This window comes from Protomyctophum parallelum (genome assembly GCF_964188405.1).
Source record: "Protomyctophum parallelum genome assembly, chromosome: 11".
Lineage (NCBI taxonomy): Eukaryota > Metazoa > Chordata > Actinopteri > Myctophiformes > Myctophidae > Protomyctophum > Protomyctophum parallelum.
In genome coordinates, this window is record NC_139707.1 from 1,379,818 (window position 1) to 1,399,583 (window position 19,766).

Here is a 19,766-nt window from a genome sequence, read left to right on the forward strand (position 1 = left end):
TCCTACCTCCCCCTAAAACAGCTGGAGATGGTTATCCATGCTTTGATTTAATCAAGAATAGATTATTGCAACTCTTTGTATATTGGCATCGACCAGGCGTCACTCAGGCGTTTACAGCTAGTGCAGAACACAGCTGCCCGCCTTCTCACCGGCACTATAAAACGTGAACACATTACTCCATGTCAGCCCCTCCCCATTAGATCTGCTCAGATAGATGCTTTAGAAATAAAGTTTGATTTGATTTGACTTGGAGTACACAATTCAGACACCAGATGGAGTTCATGTTTCAACCTTTGATCAGTAGAGTGGTGTCCATCTTTGAAGTCAATAAGTCCATGCATGGACGAGTCACTCTTCATGGAGACACAGCTGGGTACAGGAGAGACTGCTCTGTGATGATCAACCCTGTTACAAAGAGAGGATCAACAGGATTTATAGACAATCATATCAGGCTTGGCAAATTCATAGTCTAGGAAGTTGTACTCAAACGTGATTATTCTTAGTTGAAAACAAACAAAAAGCTTATAAAGTTAAACCTAAACATTCAGCTGTAAACATTGACCACAGCTATTTCAGTTATATAAGTTATTTAAAATGTCAACTTTCTCACCCTAAATGAAAACAAAACTGAAATCATATGTTTTTTTACCACCATCCAACCATAATATCCTTTAGCTCCCTGGGTGTGTTAAGTTCTAACATCCACCCATTTCCTAGAAATCTTGGTTTTATTTTTACTTTTTTCAAAAATGTTATCCCACGATTTTCACCCGGTGTCAATTATCTAATGTAATCCTGGGCACTACACTTCCTCTGCCAACCTGGGTGAGCAACGGACTGACCTCATGCTTCCTTCTATGCATGAGGAGTCCAATCTACTTCTTTTCACCTGACAGGGGAGAGTTTCCCCGGTCGGACATAGAGCGTGGAAAGACCACGTTATTCCGACAAGTTCCTTTCCTCTCCATCAGGCCCCCCTGGCTGGCCAGGGGGAGGTAGTTTAGAGACCAGGATTACTGCATGTTTTTTGTGAGGGTACCTACCTACCCTAGGGGACACAGGGAGAACATGTGAGGGTACCTACCCTAGGGGACACGGGGAGAACATGTGAGGGTACCTACCCTAGGGGACACGGGGAGAACATGTGAGGGTACCTACCCTAGGGGAAACGGGGAGAACATACAAACTCCACACAGAAAGGCCCTTTCGCCAACCCCGCCTCAGGTATGGGCTCTGATGACGCAGAGGAGAGAACACGCCCCCAGCGCCCAAAGCGGGAATCGAACCCAGGATCTTCTAGCTGTGAGGCGACAACACTACCGACTGTACCACTGTCCCCCCTCTTGGTTTTATTTTTGATAAAGATTTTAAACTTAATAAACAAATCAGCTCCGTCGTTAAAACTTTCTTCTTCCAATCATCGCCACGGTCAAATCCTACCTCCCCCTAAAAACAGCTGGAGATGGTTATCCATGCTTTGATTTCATCAAGAATAGATTATTGCAACACTTTGTATATTGTCATCGACCAGGCGTCACTCAGGCGTTTACAGCTAGTGCAGAACACAGCTGCCCGCCTTCTCACCGGCACTATAAAACGTGAACACATTACTCCATGTCTGCCCCTCCCCATTAGATCTGCTCAGATAGATGCTTTAGAAATAAAGTTTGATTTGATTTGACTTGGAGTACACAATTCAGACACCAGATGGAGTTCATGTTTCAACCTTTGATCAGTAGAGTGGTGTCCATCTTTGAAGTCAATAAGTCCATGCATGGACGAGTCACTCTTCATGGAGACACAGCTGGGTACAGGAGAGACTGCTCTGTGATGATCAACCCTGTTACAAAGAGAGGATCAACAGGATTTATAGACAATCATATCAGGCTTGGCAATTTCATAGTCTAGGAAGTTCTACTCAAACGTGATTATTCTTAGTTGAAAACAAATAAAACGCTTATAAAGTTAAACCTAAACATTCAGCTGTAAGCATTGACCACAGCGATTTCAGTTATATAAGTTATTTAAAATGTCAACTTTCTCACCCTAAATGAAAACAAAACTGAAATCATGTTTTTTTTACCACCATCCGACCATAATATCCTTTAGCTCCCTGGGTGTGTTAAGTTCTAACATCCACCCCTTTCCTAGAAATCTTGGTTTTATTTTTACTTTTTTCTAAATTTTTATCCCACGATTTTGCAACGCATTTTTCACCCGGTGTCAATTATCTAATGTAATCCTGGACACTACACTTCCTCTGCTAACCTGGGAGAGCAACGGACTGACCTCATGCTTCCTTCTATGCATGAGGAGTCTAAGCTGCTTCTTTTCACCTGACAGGCTGTTGGTTGTGAAGGAGTTCATGTTTCAATCACCCGTCTGGTCAATTCAAATTCAAACCTTTGATCAGTAGAGTGGTGTCCATCTTTGAAGTCAATAAGTCCATGCATGGACGAGTCACTCTTCATGGAGACACAGCTGGGTACAGGAGAGACTGCTCTGTGATGATCAACCCTGTTACAAAGAGAGGATCAACAGGATTTATAGACAATCATATCAGGCTTGGCAATTTCATAGTCTAGGATGTTCTACTCAAACGTGATTATTCTTAGTTGAAAAAAAAAAGCTTATAAAGTTAAACCTAAAACATTCAGCTGTAAGCATTGACCACAGCTATTTCAGTTATATAAGTTATTTAAAATGTCAACTTTCTCACCCTCAATGAAAAAAACCCTGAAATAATGTTTTTTTACCACCATCCAACCATAATATTTTAGCTCCCTGGGTGTGTTAAGTTGTAACATCCACCCATTTCCTAGAAATCTTGGTTTTATTTTGACTTTTTTCAAAAAAATTATCCCACGATTTTCACCTGGTGTCAATTATCTAATGTAATCCTGGGCACTACACTTCCTCTGCCAACCTGGGAGAGCAACGGACTGACCTCATGCTTCCTTCTATGCATGAGTAGTCCAAGCTGCTTCTTTTCACCTGACAGGGGAGAGTTTCCCCGGTCGGACATAGAGCGTGGAAAGACCACGTTATTCCGACAAGTTCCTTTCCTCTCCATCAGGCCCCCCTGGCTGGCCAGGGGGAGGTAGTTTAGAGACCAGGATTACTGCATGTTTTTTGTGAGGGTACCTACCCTAGGGGACATGGGGAGAACATGTGAGGGTACCTACCCTAGGGGACATGGGGAGAACATGTGAGGGTACCTACCCTAGGGGACACGGGGAGAACATGTGAGGGTACCTACCCTAGGGGACATGGGGAGAACATGTGAGGGTACATACCCTAGGGGACACGGGGAGAACATACAAACTCCACACAGAAAGGCCCTTTCGCCAACCCCGCCTCGGCTATGGGCTCTGATGACGCAGAGGAGAGAACACGCCCCCAGCGCCCAAAGCGGGAATCGAACCCAGGACCTTCTAGCTGTGAGGCGACAACACTACCGACTGTACCACTGTCCCCCCTCTTGGTTTTATTTTTTATAAAGATTTTAAACTTAATAAACAAATCAGCTCCGTCATTAAAACTCTCTTCTTCCAATCATCGCCACGGTCAAATCCTACCTCCCCCTAAAAACAGCTGGAGATGGTTATCCATGCTTTGATTTCATCAAGAATAGAGTATTGCAACTCTTTGTATATTGGCATCGACCAGGCGTCACTCAGGCGTTTACAGCTAGTGCAGAACACAGCCTTCTCACCGGCACTATAAAACGTGAACACATTACTCCATGTCTGCCCCTCCCCATTAGATCTGCTCAGATAGATGCTTTAGAAATCAAGTTTGATTTGATTTGACTTGGAGTACACAATTCAGACACCAGATGGAGTTCATGTTTCAACCTTTGTTTAGCAGAGTGGTGTCCATCTTTGAAGTCAATAAGTCCATGCATGGACGAGTCACTCTTCATGGAGACACAGCTGGGTACAGGAGAGACTGCTCTGTGATGATCAACCCTGTTACAAAGAGAGGATCAACAGGATTTATAGACAATCATATCAGGCTTGGCAATTTCATAGTCTAGGAAGTTCTACTCAAACGTGATTATTCTTAGTTGAAAACAAACAAAACGCTTATAAAGTTAAACCTAAACATTCAGCTGTAAACATTGACCACAGCTATTTCAGTTATATAAGTTATTTAAAATGTCAACTTTCTCACCCTAAATGAAAACAAAACTGAAATCGTATGTTTTTTTTACCACCATCCGACCATAATATCCTTTAGCTCCCTGGGTGTGTTAAGTTCTAACATCCACCCATTTCCTAGAAATCTTGGTTTTATTTTTACTTTTTTCAAAAATGTTATCCCACGATTTTCACCCGGTGTCAATTATCTAATGTAATCCTGGGCGCTACACTTCCTCTACCAACCTGGGAGAGCAACGGACTGACCTCATGCTTCCTTCTATGCATGAGGAGTCCAAGCTGCTTCTTTTCACCCGACAGGGGAGAGTTTCCCCGGTCGGACATAGAGCAGCGTGGAAAGAACACGTTATTCCGACAAGTTCCTTTCCTCTCCATCAGGCCCCCCTTGCTGGCCAGGGGGAGGTAGTTTAGAGACCAGGATTACTGCATGTTTTTGTGAGGGTACCTACCCTAGGGGACATGGGGAGAACATGTGAGGGTACCTACCCTAGGGGACATGGGGAGAACATGTGAGGGTACCTACCCTAGGGGACACGGGGAGAACATGTGAGGGTACCTACCCTAAGGGAAACAGGGAGAACATACAAACTCCACACAGAAAGGCCCTTTCGCCAACCCCGCCTCTGGTATGGGCTCTGATGACGCAGAGGAGAGAACACGCCCCCAGCGCCCACAGCGGGAATCGAACCCAGGACCTTCTAGCTGTGAGGCGACAACACTACCGACTGTGCCACTGTCCCCCCCACCTGGTTTTATTTTTAATAAAGATTTTAAACTCAATAAACAAATCAGCTCCGTCGTTAAAACTCTCTTCTTCCAATCATCGCCACGGTCAAATCCTACCTCCCCCTAAAACAGCTGGAGATGGTTATCCATGCTTTGATTTCATCAAGAATAGAGTATTGCAACTCTTTGTATATTGGCATCGACCAGGCATCACTCAGGCGTTTACAGCTAGTGCAGAACACAGCTGCCCGCCTTCTCACCGGCACTATAAAACGTGAACACATTACTCCATGTCTGCCCCTCCCCATTAGATCTGCTCAGATAGATGCTTTAGAAATAAAGTTTGATTTGATTTGACTTGGAGTACACAATTCAGACACCAGATGGAGTTCATGTTTCAACCTTTGTTTAGCAGAGTGGTGTCCATCTTTGAAGTCAATAAGTCCATGCATGGACGAGTCACTCTTCATGGAGACACAGCTGGGTACAGGAGAGACTGCTCTGTGATGATCAACCCTGTTACAAAGAGAGGATCAACAGGATTTATAGACAATTATATCAGGCTTGGCAATTTCATAGTCTAGGAAGTTCTACTCAAACGTGATTATTCTTAGTTGAAAACAAACAAAAAGCTTATAAAGTTAAACCTAAACATTCAGCTGTAAACATTGACCACAGCTATTTCAGTTATATAAGTTATTTAAAATGTAAACTTTCTCACCCTCAATGAAAAAAACCCTGAAATAATATGATTTTTACCACCATCCGACCATAATATCCTTTAGCTCCCTGGGTGTGTTAAGTTCTAACATCCACCCATTTCCTAGAAATCTTGGTTTTATTTTTTTTTACTTTTTTCTAAAATGTTATCCCACGATTTTCACCCGGTGTCAATTATCTAATGTAATCCTGGGCACTACACTTCTTCTGCCAACCTGGAAGAGCAACGGACGGACCTCATGCTTCCTTCTATGCATGAGGAGTCCAAGCTACTTCTTTTCACCTGACAGGGGAGAGTTTCCCCGGTCGGACATAGAGCGTGGAAAGAACACGTTATTCCGACAAGTTCCTTTCCTCTCCATCAGGCCCCCCTGGCTGGCCAGGGGGAGGTAGTTTAGAGACCAGGATTACTGCATGTTTTTTGTGAGGGTACCTACCTACCCTAGGGGACACGGGGAGAACATGTGAGGGTACCTACCCTAGGGGACACGGGGAGAACATGTGAGGGTACCTACCCTAGGGGACACGGGGAGAACATGTGAGGGTACTATACCCTAGGGGAAACGGGGAGAACATACAAACTCCACACAGAAAGGCCCTTTCGCCAACCCCGCCTCAGTATGGGCTCTGATGACACAGAGGGGAGAACACGCCCCCAGCGCCCAAAGCGGGAATCGAACCCAGGACCTTCTAGCTGTGAGGCGACAACACTACCGGCTGTACCACTGTCCCCCCTCTTGGTTTTATTTTTGATAAAGATTTTAAACTTAATAAACAAATCAGCTCCGTCGTTAAAACTCTCTTCTTCCAATCATCGCCACGGTCAAATCCTACCTCCCCCTAAAAACAGCTGGAGATGGTTATCCATGCTTTGATTTCATCAAGAATAGATTATTGCAACTCTTTGTATATTGGCATCGACCAGGCGTCACTCAGGCGTTTACAGCTAGTGCAGAACACAGCTGCCCGCCTTCTCACCGGCACTATAAAACGTGAACACATTACTCCATGTCTGCCCCTCCCCATTAGATCTGCTCAGATAGATGCTTTAGAAATAAAGTTTGATTTGATTTGACTTGGAGTACACAATTCAGACACCAGATGGAGTTCATGTTTCAACCTTTGATCAGTAGAGTGGTGTCCATCTTTGAAGTCAATAAGTCCATGCATGGACGAGTCACTCTTCATGGAGACACAGCTGGGTACAGGAGAGACTGCTCTGTGATGATCAACCCTGTTACAAAGAGAGGATCAACAGGATTTATAGACAATCATATCAGGCTTGGCAATTTCATAGTCTAGGAAGTTCTACTCAAACGTGATTATTCTTAGTTGAAAACAAACAAAAAGCTTATAAAGTTAAACCTAAAACATTCAGCTGTAAACATTGACCACAGCGATTTCAGTTATATATGTTATTTGAAATGTCAACTTTCTCACCCTCAATGAAAACAAAACTGAAATCATATGTTTTTTTACCACCATCCGACCATGTCCTTTAGCTCCCTGGGTGTGTTAAGTTCTAACATCCACCCATTTCCTAGAAATCTTGGTTTTATTTTTACTTTTTAAAAAAAATGTATCCCACGATTTTCACCTGGTGTCAATTATCTAATGTAATCCTGGGCACTACACTTCCTCTGCCAACCTGGGAGAGCAACGGACTGACCTCATGCTTCCTTCTATGCATGAGGAGTCCATGCTGCTTCTTTTCACCTGACAGGGGAGAGTTTCCCCGGTCGGACATAGAGCGTGGAAAGAACACGTTATTCCGACAAGTTACTTTCACCTCCATCAGGCCCCCCTGGCTGGCCAGGGGGAGGTAGTTTAGAGACCAGGATTACTGCATGTTTTTTGTGAGGGTACCTACCCTAGGGGACATGGGGAGAACATGTGAGGGTACCTACCCTAGGGGACACGGGGAGAACATGTGAGGGTACCTACCCTAGGGGACACGGGGAGAACATGTGAGGGTACCTACCCTATAGGGGACACGGGGAGAACATGTGAGGGTACCTACCCTAGGGGACACGGGGAGAACATGTGAGGGTACTATACCCTAGGGGACACGGGGAGAACATGTGAGGGTACTATACCCTAGGAGACACGGGGAGAACATGTGAGGGTACCTACCCCTAGGGGACACGGGGAGAACATGTGAGGGTACCTACCCTAGGGGACACGGGGAGAACATGTGAGGGTACCTACCCTAGGGGACACGGGGAGAACATGTGAGGGTACCTACCCTAGGGGACACGGGGAGAACATGTGAGGGTACCTACCCTAGGGGACACGGGGAGAACATACAAACTCCACACAGAAAGGCCCTTTCGCCAACCCCGCCTCGGGTATGGGCTCTGATGACGCAGAGGAGAGAACACGCCCCCAGCGCCCAAAGCGGGAATCGAACCCAGGACCTTCTAGCTGTGAGGCAACAACACTACCGGCTGTACCACTGTCCCCCCTCTTGGTTTTATTTTTTATAAAGATTTTAAACTTAATAAACAAATCAGCTCCGTCGTTAAAACTCTCTTCTTCCAATCATCGCCACGGTCAAATCCTACCTCCCCCTAAAAACAGCTGGAGATGGTTATCCATGCTTTGATTTCATCAAGCATAGAGTATTGCAACTCTTTGTATATTGGCATCGACCAGGCATCACTCAGGCGTTTACAGCTAGTGCAGAACACAGCTGCCCGCCTTCTCACCGGCACTATAAAACGTGAACACATTACTCCATGTCTGCCCCTCCCCATTAGATCTGCTCAGATAGATGCTTTAGAAATAAAGTTTGATTTGATTTGACTTGGAGTACACAATTCAGACACCAGATGGAGTTCATGTTTCAACCTTTGTTTAGCAGAGTGGTGTCCATCTTTGAAGTCAATAAGTCCATGCATGGACGAGTCACTCTTCATGGAGACACAGCTGGGTACAGGAGAGACTGCTCTGTGATGATCAACCCTGTTACAAAGAGAGGATCAACAGGATTTATAGACAATTATATCAGGCTTGGCAATTTCATAGTCTAGGAAGTTCTACTCAAACGTGATTATTCTTAGTTGAAAACAAACAAAAAGCTTATAAAGTTAAACCTAAACATTCAGCTGTAAACATTGACCACAGCTATTTCAGTTATATAAGTTATTTAAAATGTAAACTCTCACCCTCAATGAAAAAAACCCTGAAATAATATGATTTTTACCACCATCCGACCATAATATCCTTTAGCTCCCTGGGTGTGTTAAGTTCTAACATCCACCCATTTCCTAGAAATCTTGGTTTTATTTTTTTTTACTTTTTTCTAAAATGTTATCCCACGATTTTCACCCTGTGTCAATTATCTAATGTAATCCTGGGCACTACACTTCTTCTGCCAACCTGGAAGAGCAACGGACTGACCTCATGCTTCCTTCTATGCATGAGGAGTCCAAGCTGCTTCTTTTCACCCGACAGGGGAGTTTCCCCGGTCGGACATAGAGCGTGGAAAGACCACGTTATTCCGACAAGTTCCTTTCCTCTCCATCAGGCCCCCCTGGCTGGCCAGGGGGAGGTAGTTTAGAGACCAGGATTACTGCATGTTTTTTGTGAGGGTACCTACCCTAGGGGACACGGGGAGAACATGTGAGGGTACCTATCCTAGGGGACATGGGGAGAACATGTGAGGGTACCTACCCTAGGGGACACGGGGAGAACATGTGAGGGTACCTACCCTAGGGGACACGGGGAGAACATGTGAGGGTACCTACCCTAGGGGACACAAGGAGAACATGTGAGGGTACCTACCCTAGGGGAAACGGAGAGAACATACAAACTCCACACAGAAAGGCCCTTTCGCCAACCACGCCTCGGGTATGGGCTCTGATGACGCAGAGGAGAGAACACACCCCCAGCGCCCAAAGCGGGAATCGAACCCAGGACCTTCTAGCTGTGAGGCGACAACACTACCGGCTGTACCACTGCCCCCCCTCTTGGTTTTATTTTTGATAAAGATTTTAAATTTAACAAACAAATCAGCTCGGTCGTTAAAACTCTCTCCTTCCAATCATCGCCACGGTCAAATCCTACCTCCCCCTAAAAACAGCTGGAGATGGTTATCCATGCTTTGATTTAATCAATTATAGATTATTGCAACTCTTTGTATATTGGCATCGACCAGGCGTCACTCAGGCGTTTACAGCTAGTGCAGAACACAGCTGTCCGCCTTCTCACCGGCACTATAAAACGTGAACACATTACTCCATGTCTGCCCCTCCCCATTAGATCTGCTCAGATAGATGCTTTAGAATTAAAGTTTGATTTGATTTGACTTGGAGTACACAATTCAGACACCAGATGGAGTTCATGTTTCAACCTTTGATCAGTAGAGTGGTGTCCATCTTTGAAGTCAATAAGTCCATGCATGGACGAGTCACTCTTCATGGAGACACAGCTGGGTACAGGAGAGACTGCTCTGTGATGATCAACCCTGTTACAAAGAGAGGATCAACAGGATTTATAGACAATCATATCAGGCTTGGGAATTTCATAGTCTAGGAAGTTCTGCTCAAACGTGATTATTCTTAGTTGAAAACAAACAAAAAGCTTATAAAGTTAAACCTAAACATTCAGCTGTAAGCATTGACCACAGTTTCAGTTATATAAGTTATTTAAAATGTCAACTTTCTCACCCTAAATGAAAACAAAACTGAAATCATATGTTTTTTTACCACCATCCGACCATAATATCCTTTAGCTCCCTGGGTGTGTGTTAAGTTCTAACATCCACCCATTTCCTAGAAATCTTGGTTTTATTTTTACTTTTTTCTACATTTTTATCCCACGATTTTGCAACGCATTTTTTCTCCCGGTGTCAATTATCTAATGTAATCCTGGACACTACACTTCCTCTGCTAACCTGGGAGAGCAACGGACTGACCTCATGCTTCCTTCTATGCATGAGGAGTGCAAGCTGCTTCTTTTCACCTGACAGGCTGTTGGTTGTGAAGGAGTTCATGTTTCAATCACCCGCCTGGTCAATTCAAATTCAAACCTTTGTTTAGCAGAGTGGTGTCCATCTTTGAAGTCAATAAGTCCATGCATGGACGAGTCACTCTTCATGGAGACACAGCTGGGTACAGGAGAGACTGCTCTGTGATGATCAACCCTGTTACAAAGAGAGGATCAACAGGATTTATAGACAATCATATCAGGCTTGGCAATTTCATAGTCTAGGAAGTTCTACTCAAACGTGATTATTCTTAGTTGAAAACAAACAAAAAGCTTATAAAGTTAAACCTAAACATTCAGCTGTAAACATTGACCACAGCTATTTCAGTTATACAAGTTATTTTTTTACCACCATCCGACCATAATATCCTTTAGCTCCCTGGGTGTGTTAAGTTCTAACATCCACCCATTTCCTAGAAATCTTGGTTTTATTTTTACTTTTTTTTTATTTATTATCCCACGATTTTCACCCGGTGTCAATTATCTAATGTAATCCTGGACACTACACTTCCTCTGCCAACCTGGGAGAGCAACGGACTGACCTCATGCTTCCTTCTATGCATGAGGAGTCCAAGCTGCTTCTTTTCACCTGACAGGGGAGAGTTTCCCCGGTCGGACATAGAGCGTGGAAAGAACACGTTATTCTGACAAGTTCCTTTCCTCTCCATCAGGCCCCCCTGGCTGGCCAGGGGGAGGTAGTTTAGAGACCAGGATTACTGCGTGCTTTTTGTGAGGGTACCTACCCTAGGGGACATGGGGAGAACATGTGAGGGTACATACCCTAGGGGACACAGGGAGAACATGTGAGGGTACCTACCCTAGGGGACACGGGGAGAACATGTGAGGGTACCTACCCTAGGGGACACGGGGAGAACATGTGAGGGTACCTACCCTAGGGGACACGGGGAGAACATACAAACTCCACACAGAAAGGCCCTTTCGCCAACCCCGCCTCGGGTATGGGCTCTGATGACGCAGAGGAGAGAACACACCCCCAGCGCCCACAGCGGGAATCGAAACCAGGGCCTTCTAGCTGTGAGGCGACAACACTACCGACTGTGCCACTGTCCCCCCTCTTGGTTTTATTTTTGATAAAGATTTCAAACTTAATAAACAAATCAGCTCCGTCGTTAAAACCCTCTTCTTCATCCATGCTTTAATTTCATGAAGAATAGATTATTGCAACTCTTTGTATATTGGCATCGACCAGGCATCACTCAGGCGTTTACAGCTAGTGCAGAACACAGCTGCCCGCCATCTCACAGTCAGTATAAAATATGTTATAGACTAGTGTATATTGTTATAGTATATTGTATAGTGTTACAGTGTTATAGTGTTGTATATATTTATAGGAGGGTTGACATACTGTGAATCAGGAGGTCCAGGTTCGTTACTGAAGTCAGGAGGAATGCCTTTAGACCTGTCACTCTTCACAGACAGAAGGCTGGGAGTTGGAGACTCTGCTCTGTGGTGGACACTTCTGGAATCATACAGACAGAAATAACAATACATAAACAATAGAGACGTTCTGATTCAACGTATTGATGCTGGATGGACTGGAGGCTCCCTCTCTGCTCAGGAAAAGAACTAACCCAATGCACTTTGCACATTTTGTAGTTTTTTAGTATTTATTGGTTGTATTGTTATTGTTTCCTTTGTAGTTTAGTTTAGATTCTAGGAGTATTTTAGAGTAGTAGGCTATATTGTATTTTATGGCCATTTTAGAGCGCCGCTGTATAGGACAATAAACATAGGCCTATGTTATCTTTTTCATCCATGATTCAGTGTCAGTCTCTCTCTGCCTATTTATGGTTATTGCTCTCTTACCTGATAAAACGTGAACCTAGTGTGCCCTTGAACAAACTAAAGCTAAGAATAAGAATAACAAAAGAGTTTCCGTTGCTCTTCAATTAATAAAACGGTGGCATAGTCCCAGGTTTATTCACTCAATAGGGTTGTACAACATTGATACCTTTCACACTTTCAATAGTGCACCTCAAATAATTAATTAAGTCTTATAAAGTAATAACGATAAAGAATATTCTATTGCCTGATTCTGATGGCTGATTCGGCCTTGGTCACAATTACACCAGCTTCCCTGAATAGCACGGGACCTAATCGTAGCTTGAGAGGACGGATAAATACGATATCATTACGCATCTCCTTTACACCTGTGCGTACATTTTCGTTGTGAATGATGACCAGGGTGTACTATATTGAATAGTGTTATAGGTCCTCATTCACAACGGAAATGTACGCACAGGTGTAAATGAGATACGTAATATCCTACCTCTCAAGCTACGATTAGGTCCCGTGTTATTCAGGGAAACTGGTGTAATCACTTCATTTGTGCGGATCGCCGGATGTACCCGTTCCGCATTTTTCCCAAGCGATTCGCCTGGTGTCGCCTGGTTAGATGGAACATCCACGCCCATTCCACACCATATAAGGCAACAGGAAATATCAAAATACGTCATCATAGCCTGCACAGATCAAGTTATACAACAGTGAACCGCGATGAGCTTGTAGAGCAGTTAATTTTGACAGGCGGGTCTCTGCACTGACAGATCTTCAAGCAAACAGCACAAGTTATATGTAGGCCTATATAATTATAAACAAAACTTGCCAACTTGGCACGCATCGCTTCAATCCTTGTTAAATAAGTTAATAAATTACGTTAATAAGTTAACTGATACAGTTACTGTTACTTTCACTGTTTCACATAATGAGAAATAAGTTAATTTGTACAGTTCACCACACGACCAAATGCTATATTAAAACTCGCCAATGATAAAAGCCCTTACTGATGAATTGCCATGCACTGCAGGGTTATAAAATCTGATCATTTTTTTTGATTATTTGATTTATTGATTACTGGGGTGATTGATGAGGCGTGAGCTTAACGTGAGTGGACAGGCATTTACGTGGATTCCCACATTAATTCGGAATTCATGGATATCTCTGTGAACTTGATGGTGACGTTGGTTGGTCGGAAACTCCGCAAATTGCTCCGCCACCTCTCACTATGGCGTACTCTGGACTCATTCAGTCAGGCAGTGGCAACCCCAGAGTACTTTTCTCCACAATAAACAAACTACTCAAACCAATCAAGAATTTAATTTAAAATACTCACCACAACCAGGCCCCCCTCTACCTCTCTGAAATCATCAACCGCCATGTCCCCTCCCGCTCCCTCAGGTCAAGCACTGCCAACCAACTGGAACCCCACAAATCCAACAAACGGACATGGGGAGACAGACAGGGCCTTCGCAGTGGCTGCCCCTTCTCTCTGGAACTCACTCCCAACCCACATCAGAGCTGCCCCCCCCCACCTTCGAAATGTCCAAAAGCACACTCAAAACCCACCTTTTCAAACTGGCTTTCCCTACATTACCCCCCACACACACACACACACACACACACACACACACACACACACACACACACACACACACACACACACACACACACACACACACACACACACACACACACACAAAATTTATTTAGAAGGCTTTAGTCTGTCAAAATTAACTGCTCTACAAGCTCATCGCGGCTGTTGTATATAATTTAAAGTTTGGGAATCCTCTGTGCCGGCTATGATGACTGATTTCGAGATTTCCTGTTGCCTTATATGGTGTTGAATGGGCGTTGATGTTCCAACTAACCAGGCGACACCAGGCGAATCGCTTGGGAAAAATGCGGAAAGGATACACTCAGCGATCTGCACAAATGAAGTGAATATCACGGGAGCAAATCGCAGTTTGATCGGACGGATAAATATGATATCATTACGCATCAGTTACACTGTGGCGTATTTCTCCTTTGTGAATGAGGAGAGGACCATAGTGTGTATATTGTATAGTGTGTAATGTGTATATTGTATAGTGTGTTATGTGTATATTGTATAGTGTTATAGTGTGTTATGTGTATATTGTATAGTGTTATAGTGTGTAATGTGTATATTGTATAGTGTTATAGTGTGTATATTGTACAGGAGGATTCACATACTGTGTGTGTGGAGGTCCAGGTTCATTACTGAAGTCATGAGGAAGTCCTTTAGACGTGTCACTCTTCATAGACATGTAGCTGGGTGTTGGAGACTCTGCTCTGTGGTACAGACTTCTGGAATCATAACATTGTTTGTGTGAATGACATTGTCAATTATTTTTATTATTTGTATTATTGTTACATTTCATTTTATTTATACAAGGGTAACATCTTTTAGTTTCCTCTCACAACATTGCAGCGAAAAGAATTGCAATAAAATTGCAAAAAACATTATATAAATTGTTATGCTGTGGTTTTACTAGGCATGTGAAATACTGTAGTTACAGGGCCTGGCCAAGAGGGGGCACAAGTACACCAGATTAGGACTAGGCAGTCAGTAGGAGGCAGAGCCATATAGATTGATCTTAAATCCCTTTATTTTAGTTTTATAGTAATAGTACAACATAAGCATTACAGAGACTTTAGATGTCACTGTACAATACTTACTAAATATACAATACAATAGTGGGTGATAGTTTAAACATGGCTTGTTGCATACTGTACACATACTGTACATATTACTGTTCACATACTATACATGCACACAAGCAGCCAGCCTGTCTACTGAACAGCACACTGATTTGTACCACTTCATTCACAAACTGCACACACAGTAACTTACAATCTGTAGATTAACTTTGAACAGGATTGATACAACATTATTAGATGTTACGTCTTGTTTTTGTCATTCATGTAACTTAGCATGAGATCACATAGTTGTATTATAGTGTGTTGTGTATATATAATGCTGCTGCATTGTCTGAAGGAAGCCATGTTTTACTCTTATGTACCTGTAGTGTACACAAGATGGAAGAATAAAGTACAGCATTGAACCTTGAATTGTATAGGAGGATTCACATACGTTGTATCTGGAGGTCCAGGTTCATTACTGAAGTCAGGAGGTTCATGACTCTTCATAGACACAGATGGAGGCTCTGCTCTGTGGATGTGATGTTTGTCAGCTCCCTCCTCCTCTCTCTCCTCACGGCGTCTCATCTTTGGTCTTCAGGAAACCTGTCAAGATTACAGTCACAATACAGCAGGAAACAGTCAATGCTGGCCTAATCCAGGCGCATGCCACATAATGCCACATAATAGGCTCTTATTGTCACGTCAGCTCGTCGCTTGTTCGAGTCCCGTTCATGACGACTTTGCTGCATGTCTCTCCCCTTCTCTCTCTCCCTCTTTCCTGTCTGTCTTCACTGTAACTATCAACAAAGGCACAAAAGCCAAAAACTCATCTTAAAAAAAAGAGAGGAAATGTTTGCTGTTTGCAAAATCTCGGCACTCCCTGACTCACACTGACTCACACAGGAAATACACTGTAGACAATCACATAATGTCAGTGTCTGAATGTAAATCGTTGCGGTTTGTTTATTAGCAGAGTTCAATCTGTGGAGTGATGGAGTGGCTGAGATTTAGGGTATTGGAACTTGGTTCTAGGGTAAGATTTCAGCGTAAGCCAATCAGAGACAGACACAAACGTATGTTTTCTCATGCCAGTAAATCTCATTTGAATTGATTTGACATGAGTTGAGTCTTGCCTTCTGGGGAAAGTACTCACTCACGCGCGCACTCACGCACAGGCGCTGTCTGTCACTGAGGCATGCATCACCATAGTTGTGAGGTGATGCACAAAAGATGTCATGTGACAACATTTCACATGGAAACCGGTTGTAACATAACACCACCGCTGTGTGTGTGTGCGCACACAGATACAGGGCACTATAGGACAGCAGAGAGAGAGAGAGAGAGAGAGAGAGAGAGAGAGAGAGAGAGAGAGAGAGAGAGAGAGAGAGAGAGAGAGAGAGAGAGAGAGAGAGAGAGAGAGAGAGAGAGAGAGAGAGAGAGAGAGAGAGAGAGAGCTATGTGGATAGGGGAGGCACTGAGCTGGACCATGGTGTCTATTTCTGCTCATCTAAATATTGACTGGACTGATATGTCAAGTAAATGCATTTATGCTAAAATATGTGATGACTTATATGGTGGCATTTTTCCCTATAAATATCTGGATGAAAATCAAAAGCGGGTGTGTATTAAAAATAATAGTAGTAAAAATATCTCCGAAAAGAAGAGAGACGTGATGTGGCTGGTCTCTGTGAGGAGACCAGCTGTACGAGCAGTTGTAAAATGGAGCTGCTTCGTCAGAACCGTTAAATGCCCAATTTTAAATTGTGGTGCAGACGAGACAATTGAGCACCTGCTAGTGGCCTGCCAAAGGTCTAGCTTTGTATGGGGGGAAAATGCCACAAATTGGTTTTAAAATTAAGATCAACTCTAATGCTGCCATGTACGGGGTGTTCGAGGAAAGAATGTCTGCTGTAGAACAGGATTTTTACTGGACTGTTATTTGCACCGTTGTAAACAAACTGTGGAAAACCAGGTGTGCCATGGAGGTAATCCACCAGGAGGCCATCTCGGGAGAGGTGGTCTTCAAACAAATCCAAACTGAACTAAAAAGACAAAGAACTCTAGACGCACGAAAAAAGAAACTGACACCATGGCACCTACAGTATTAACAATAACATTGTAAAAAGAAAAAGAAAAAAACACTTTTGTATTGAAATGCATTGATTTATATACATTTATATTATTGTAACTTATATGTGTATATATGTAATTTTGCATAAATTGTAAACCCTGAATAATTTTCAATAAAGTATATATAAAAAGCAAAGAGTTAAGCACCCACTGACACAATAGTAAGCCAAATAGCACACACTGACTGAAGGCTGAAGCTCCCCTCCCCCTGGTCATTTTGCACACACCTTTACGGTGTTCACAGAACAGGTATTCAAATGCTAATACGGTGGCTTTGTTCCAGTGACCGCACGGTTCATTCACACTCCTGCAGCAACACTAATTCTTTACTGTTGATCATGCTAAGATGTTGGAACAAGATGCTGAAACAATTGAATGTGTTCGTTGTGAACTGTGTTCAGTTCTCTGTGTTGGTGTTGTGTCAAAATGGTCGACTGTGTTTTAACACACAGAGTAGGCTAGGGAGTGTCTAGAGACAAAACAGGTTTTGCCAGTGTACGCACAACGCGTGATGTGTGTGTGGGTGTGTGTGTGTGTGTGCGTCAGTGGCAGCTGGAATGTGCCACGGGCCCTACGGCAAGATTGACAGCCCACCACCAACCCCCGCCCGCAGGGAAAGGCCGAGCGGGACCGTAAATACCACTTCAGAACCCTCAACGTGTCTCAGTTGCAACATACCTGAGGCAATGATTATACATAATGTAGGCTCACAGCACAGCAGGGCCGTGCAGAGAGCACTGGGGGGGCAGGGGCTCAAACTCCAGAAAAGGGCACATGTGTGGGCGCTCGTAGCGCGCCGATTTTTGGGGGTGGTCTTTTTGGGGAGTCTTTCCCTTGTGCCATTTCATGTCATTGGACAGTAAAATAAGCAATATGTTCTCATTAGTCTGAAACTAAAACTGACTGATGGCAGATTAAGATAATTCAATTATGATAGTGGAATTTATCATTACTTGTCAAATGTTCGTCTTGAAGGGCCAATGGCACTTATTGGCTCCCCACACAAGCCCTTATTGGTCCCCCATACAAGCCCTTATTGGCCCCCACACAAGCCCTTATATTGTGAGGTCCCTTTTCGCTCAGTTTCGTTCCCGCGTCATGGGCACTACACATTCAATGCATTTTTTCATAGATAACTGGACTTTGGGTTAAATGTTCTACTCATAATATCCTGCAGTATTTTGTCACAAGCCAGAAATGTATATAACCAAAAAACCAAAATCTTGTGCTGCTGTTTTTGTACTGGTGCCTTAGTTTACTCATATGTGAATCTAGATCATGAAATGTAACACATTTGTTAAAGAAAACGCTTCAACTTAAGTGATTGGCACACAGCACATGAAGCATACACATAGTAAATGTATCCAAAAGCTTATATTTCATACATAAACATTGTCACAACCTACTGTGTAATGAAAGGTAGAAAATAAAAGCAGTGCACCTCGGCCCACAAAGGCTACAAATCTATCAAATTGTTACCACACCCCCCTAAATTGAATAATTCAAAGAATGGACAAGACTAAAGACAAATGCAATAAAGGTCAGAATTATTACAACATATGGTATGAAACATTTATTCAAGTATCACAAAGTGTCACAGCATCTGACATTAATGTACAGCTGGCGACCTTTGGGGTCGCCATCGCGACCTCAATGGCTGCTAACTAAAACTGTTTTGGTTGTAAAACCAGATGAGCTACACATGCAGACTTTGTGTCTGTCGTGTTTTTGGACCATTACAAATGCGTTGGAATGTTTATCATTGATAGGAATATTTCTACCATTATACTGTATAAAACCAAGGACTGTATAAATTAATAAATATATAATAGCATCGATAGCTAGAGAGCTAGAGCTCCGGAACACCGGAACTGTATAAATACTTTTGGAAGTAATCTAATTACAACAAGATACTCTTCACCCAAACACTGAGGCACAGGGCCTGTAACAATATACTGAAGTGGTTCTAAAACCTTTTTAGACTATAATGAGTAAAAGTCAGAGTATAACAGAGTTAACCAAAATACCTTAGAATGAATTTGACAGACAAGGAAGACAACTTCCTTCAAGGGCAAAAAACATGAGGCTGGGTGTTATGGCAATCGGAAACTAAACAATTCTTATCTACCCACGCTGGCTAGGGGAGACGTGTTACTATCTAAACTCTGGCGGGGCCAGAACCATACTATTTTAAAGTCAGTGGGACAGCGTGACATCAAATGTCAGTCACAGGGCAATTCATAATCCATAATTCTGCAAGAGCATAGGGGACACCGGGTCATAGATCACATGAGAACCGTCATCCACCAAAATAACACATCTACAAAAGAAAAATACCTATCAATCATTATGATTGGGTGTAACTCTCGGTAACTTAACAGCGTGTTTGTGTGTGTGTGTGAGTGAGTGAGTGAGTGAGTGAGTGAGTGAGTGAGTGAGTGAGTGAGTGAGTGAGTGAGAGAGAGAGAGAGAGAGAGAGAGAGAGAGAGAGAGAGTGAGAGTGAGAGTGAGAGTGAGAGTGAGAGAGAGAATACAGTTTACTACCACGCATCAGAGTGTGTGTGTGTGTGCACGAAG

General features: G+C 43.3%; 1 protein-coding gene across 4 annotated transcripts in view; it reads right to left on the reverse strand.

The window, feature by feature from the left end:
- The window catches only part of LOC310866472 (NACHT, LRR and PYD domains-containing protein 3-like), a 362,173-nt gene that overhangs the window by 341,043 nt on the left and 1,364 nt on the right, over nucleotides 1-19,766 (reverse strand). For 3 of the 4 annotated variants that reach the window (XM_083776091.1, XM_083776092.1, XM_083776090.1), the window contains exons 1-3: nucleotides 15,511-15,659; nucleotides 14,610-14,723; nucleotides 11,965-12,078 (exon numbers count right to left, since the gene is read on the reverse strand). In XM_083776091.1, coding sequence (XP_083632217.1) covers nucleotides 11,965-12,078; nucleotides 14,610-14,723; nucleotides 15,511-15,644 — 362 coding nt within the window. In that variant the 5' untranslated portion in view covers nucleotides 15,645-15,659. Of the gene's footprint in view, nucleotides 1-11,964; nucleotides 12,079-14,609; nucleotides 14,724-15,510; nucleotides 15,663-19,766 lie in introns of those variants that run through there. The other variant, XM_083776089.1, reaches the window with a different exon arrangement.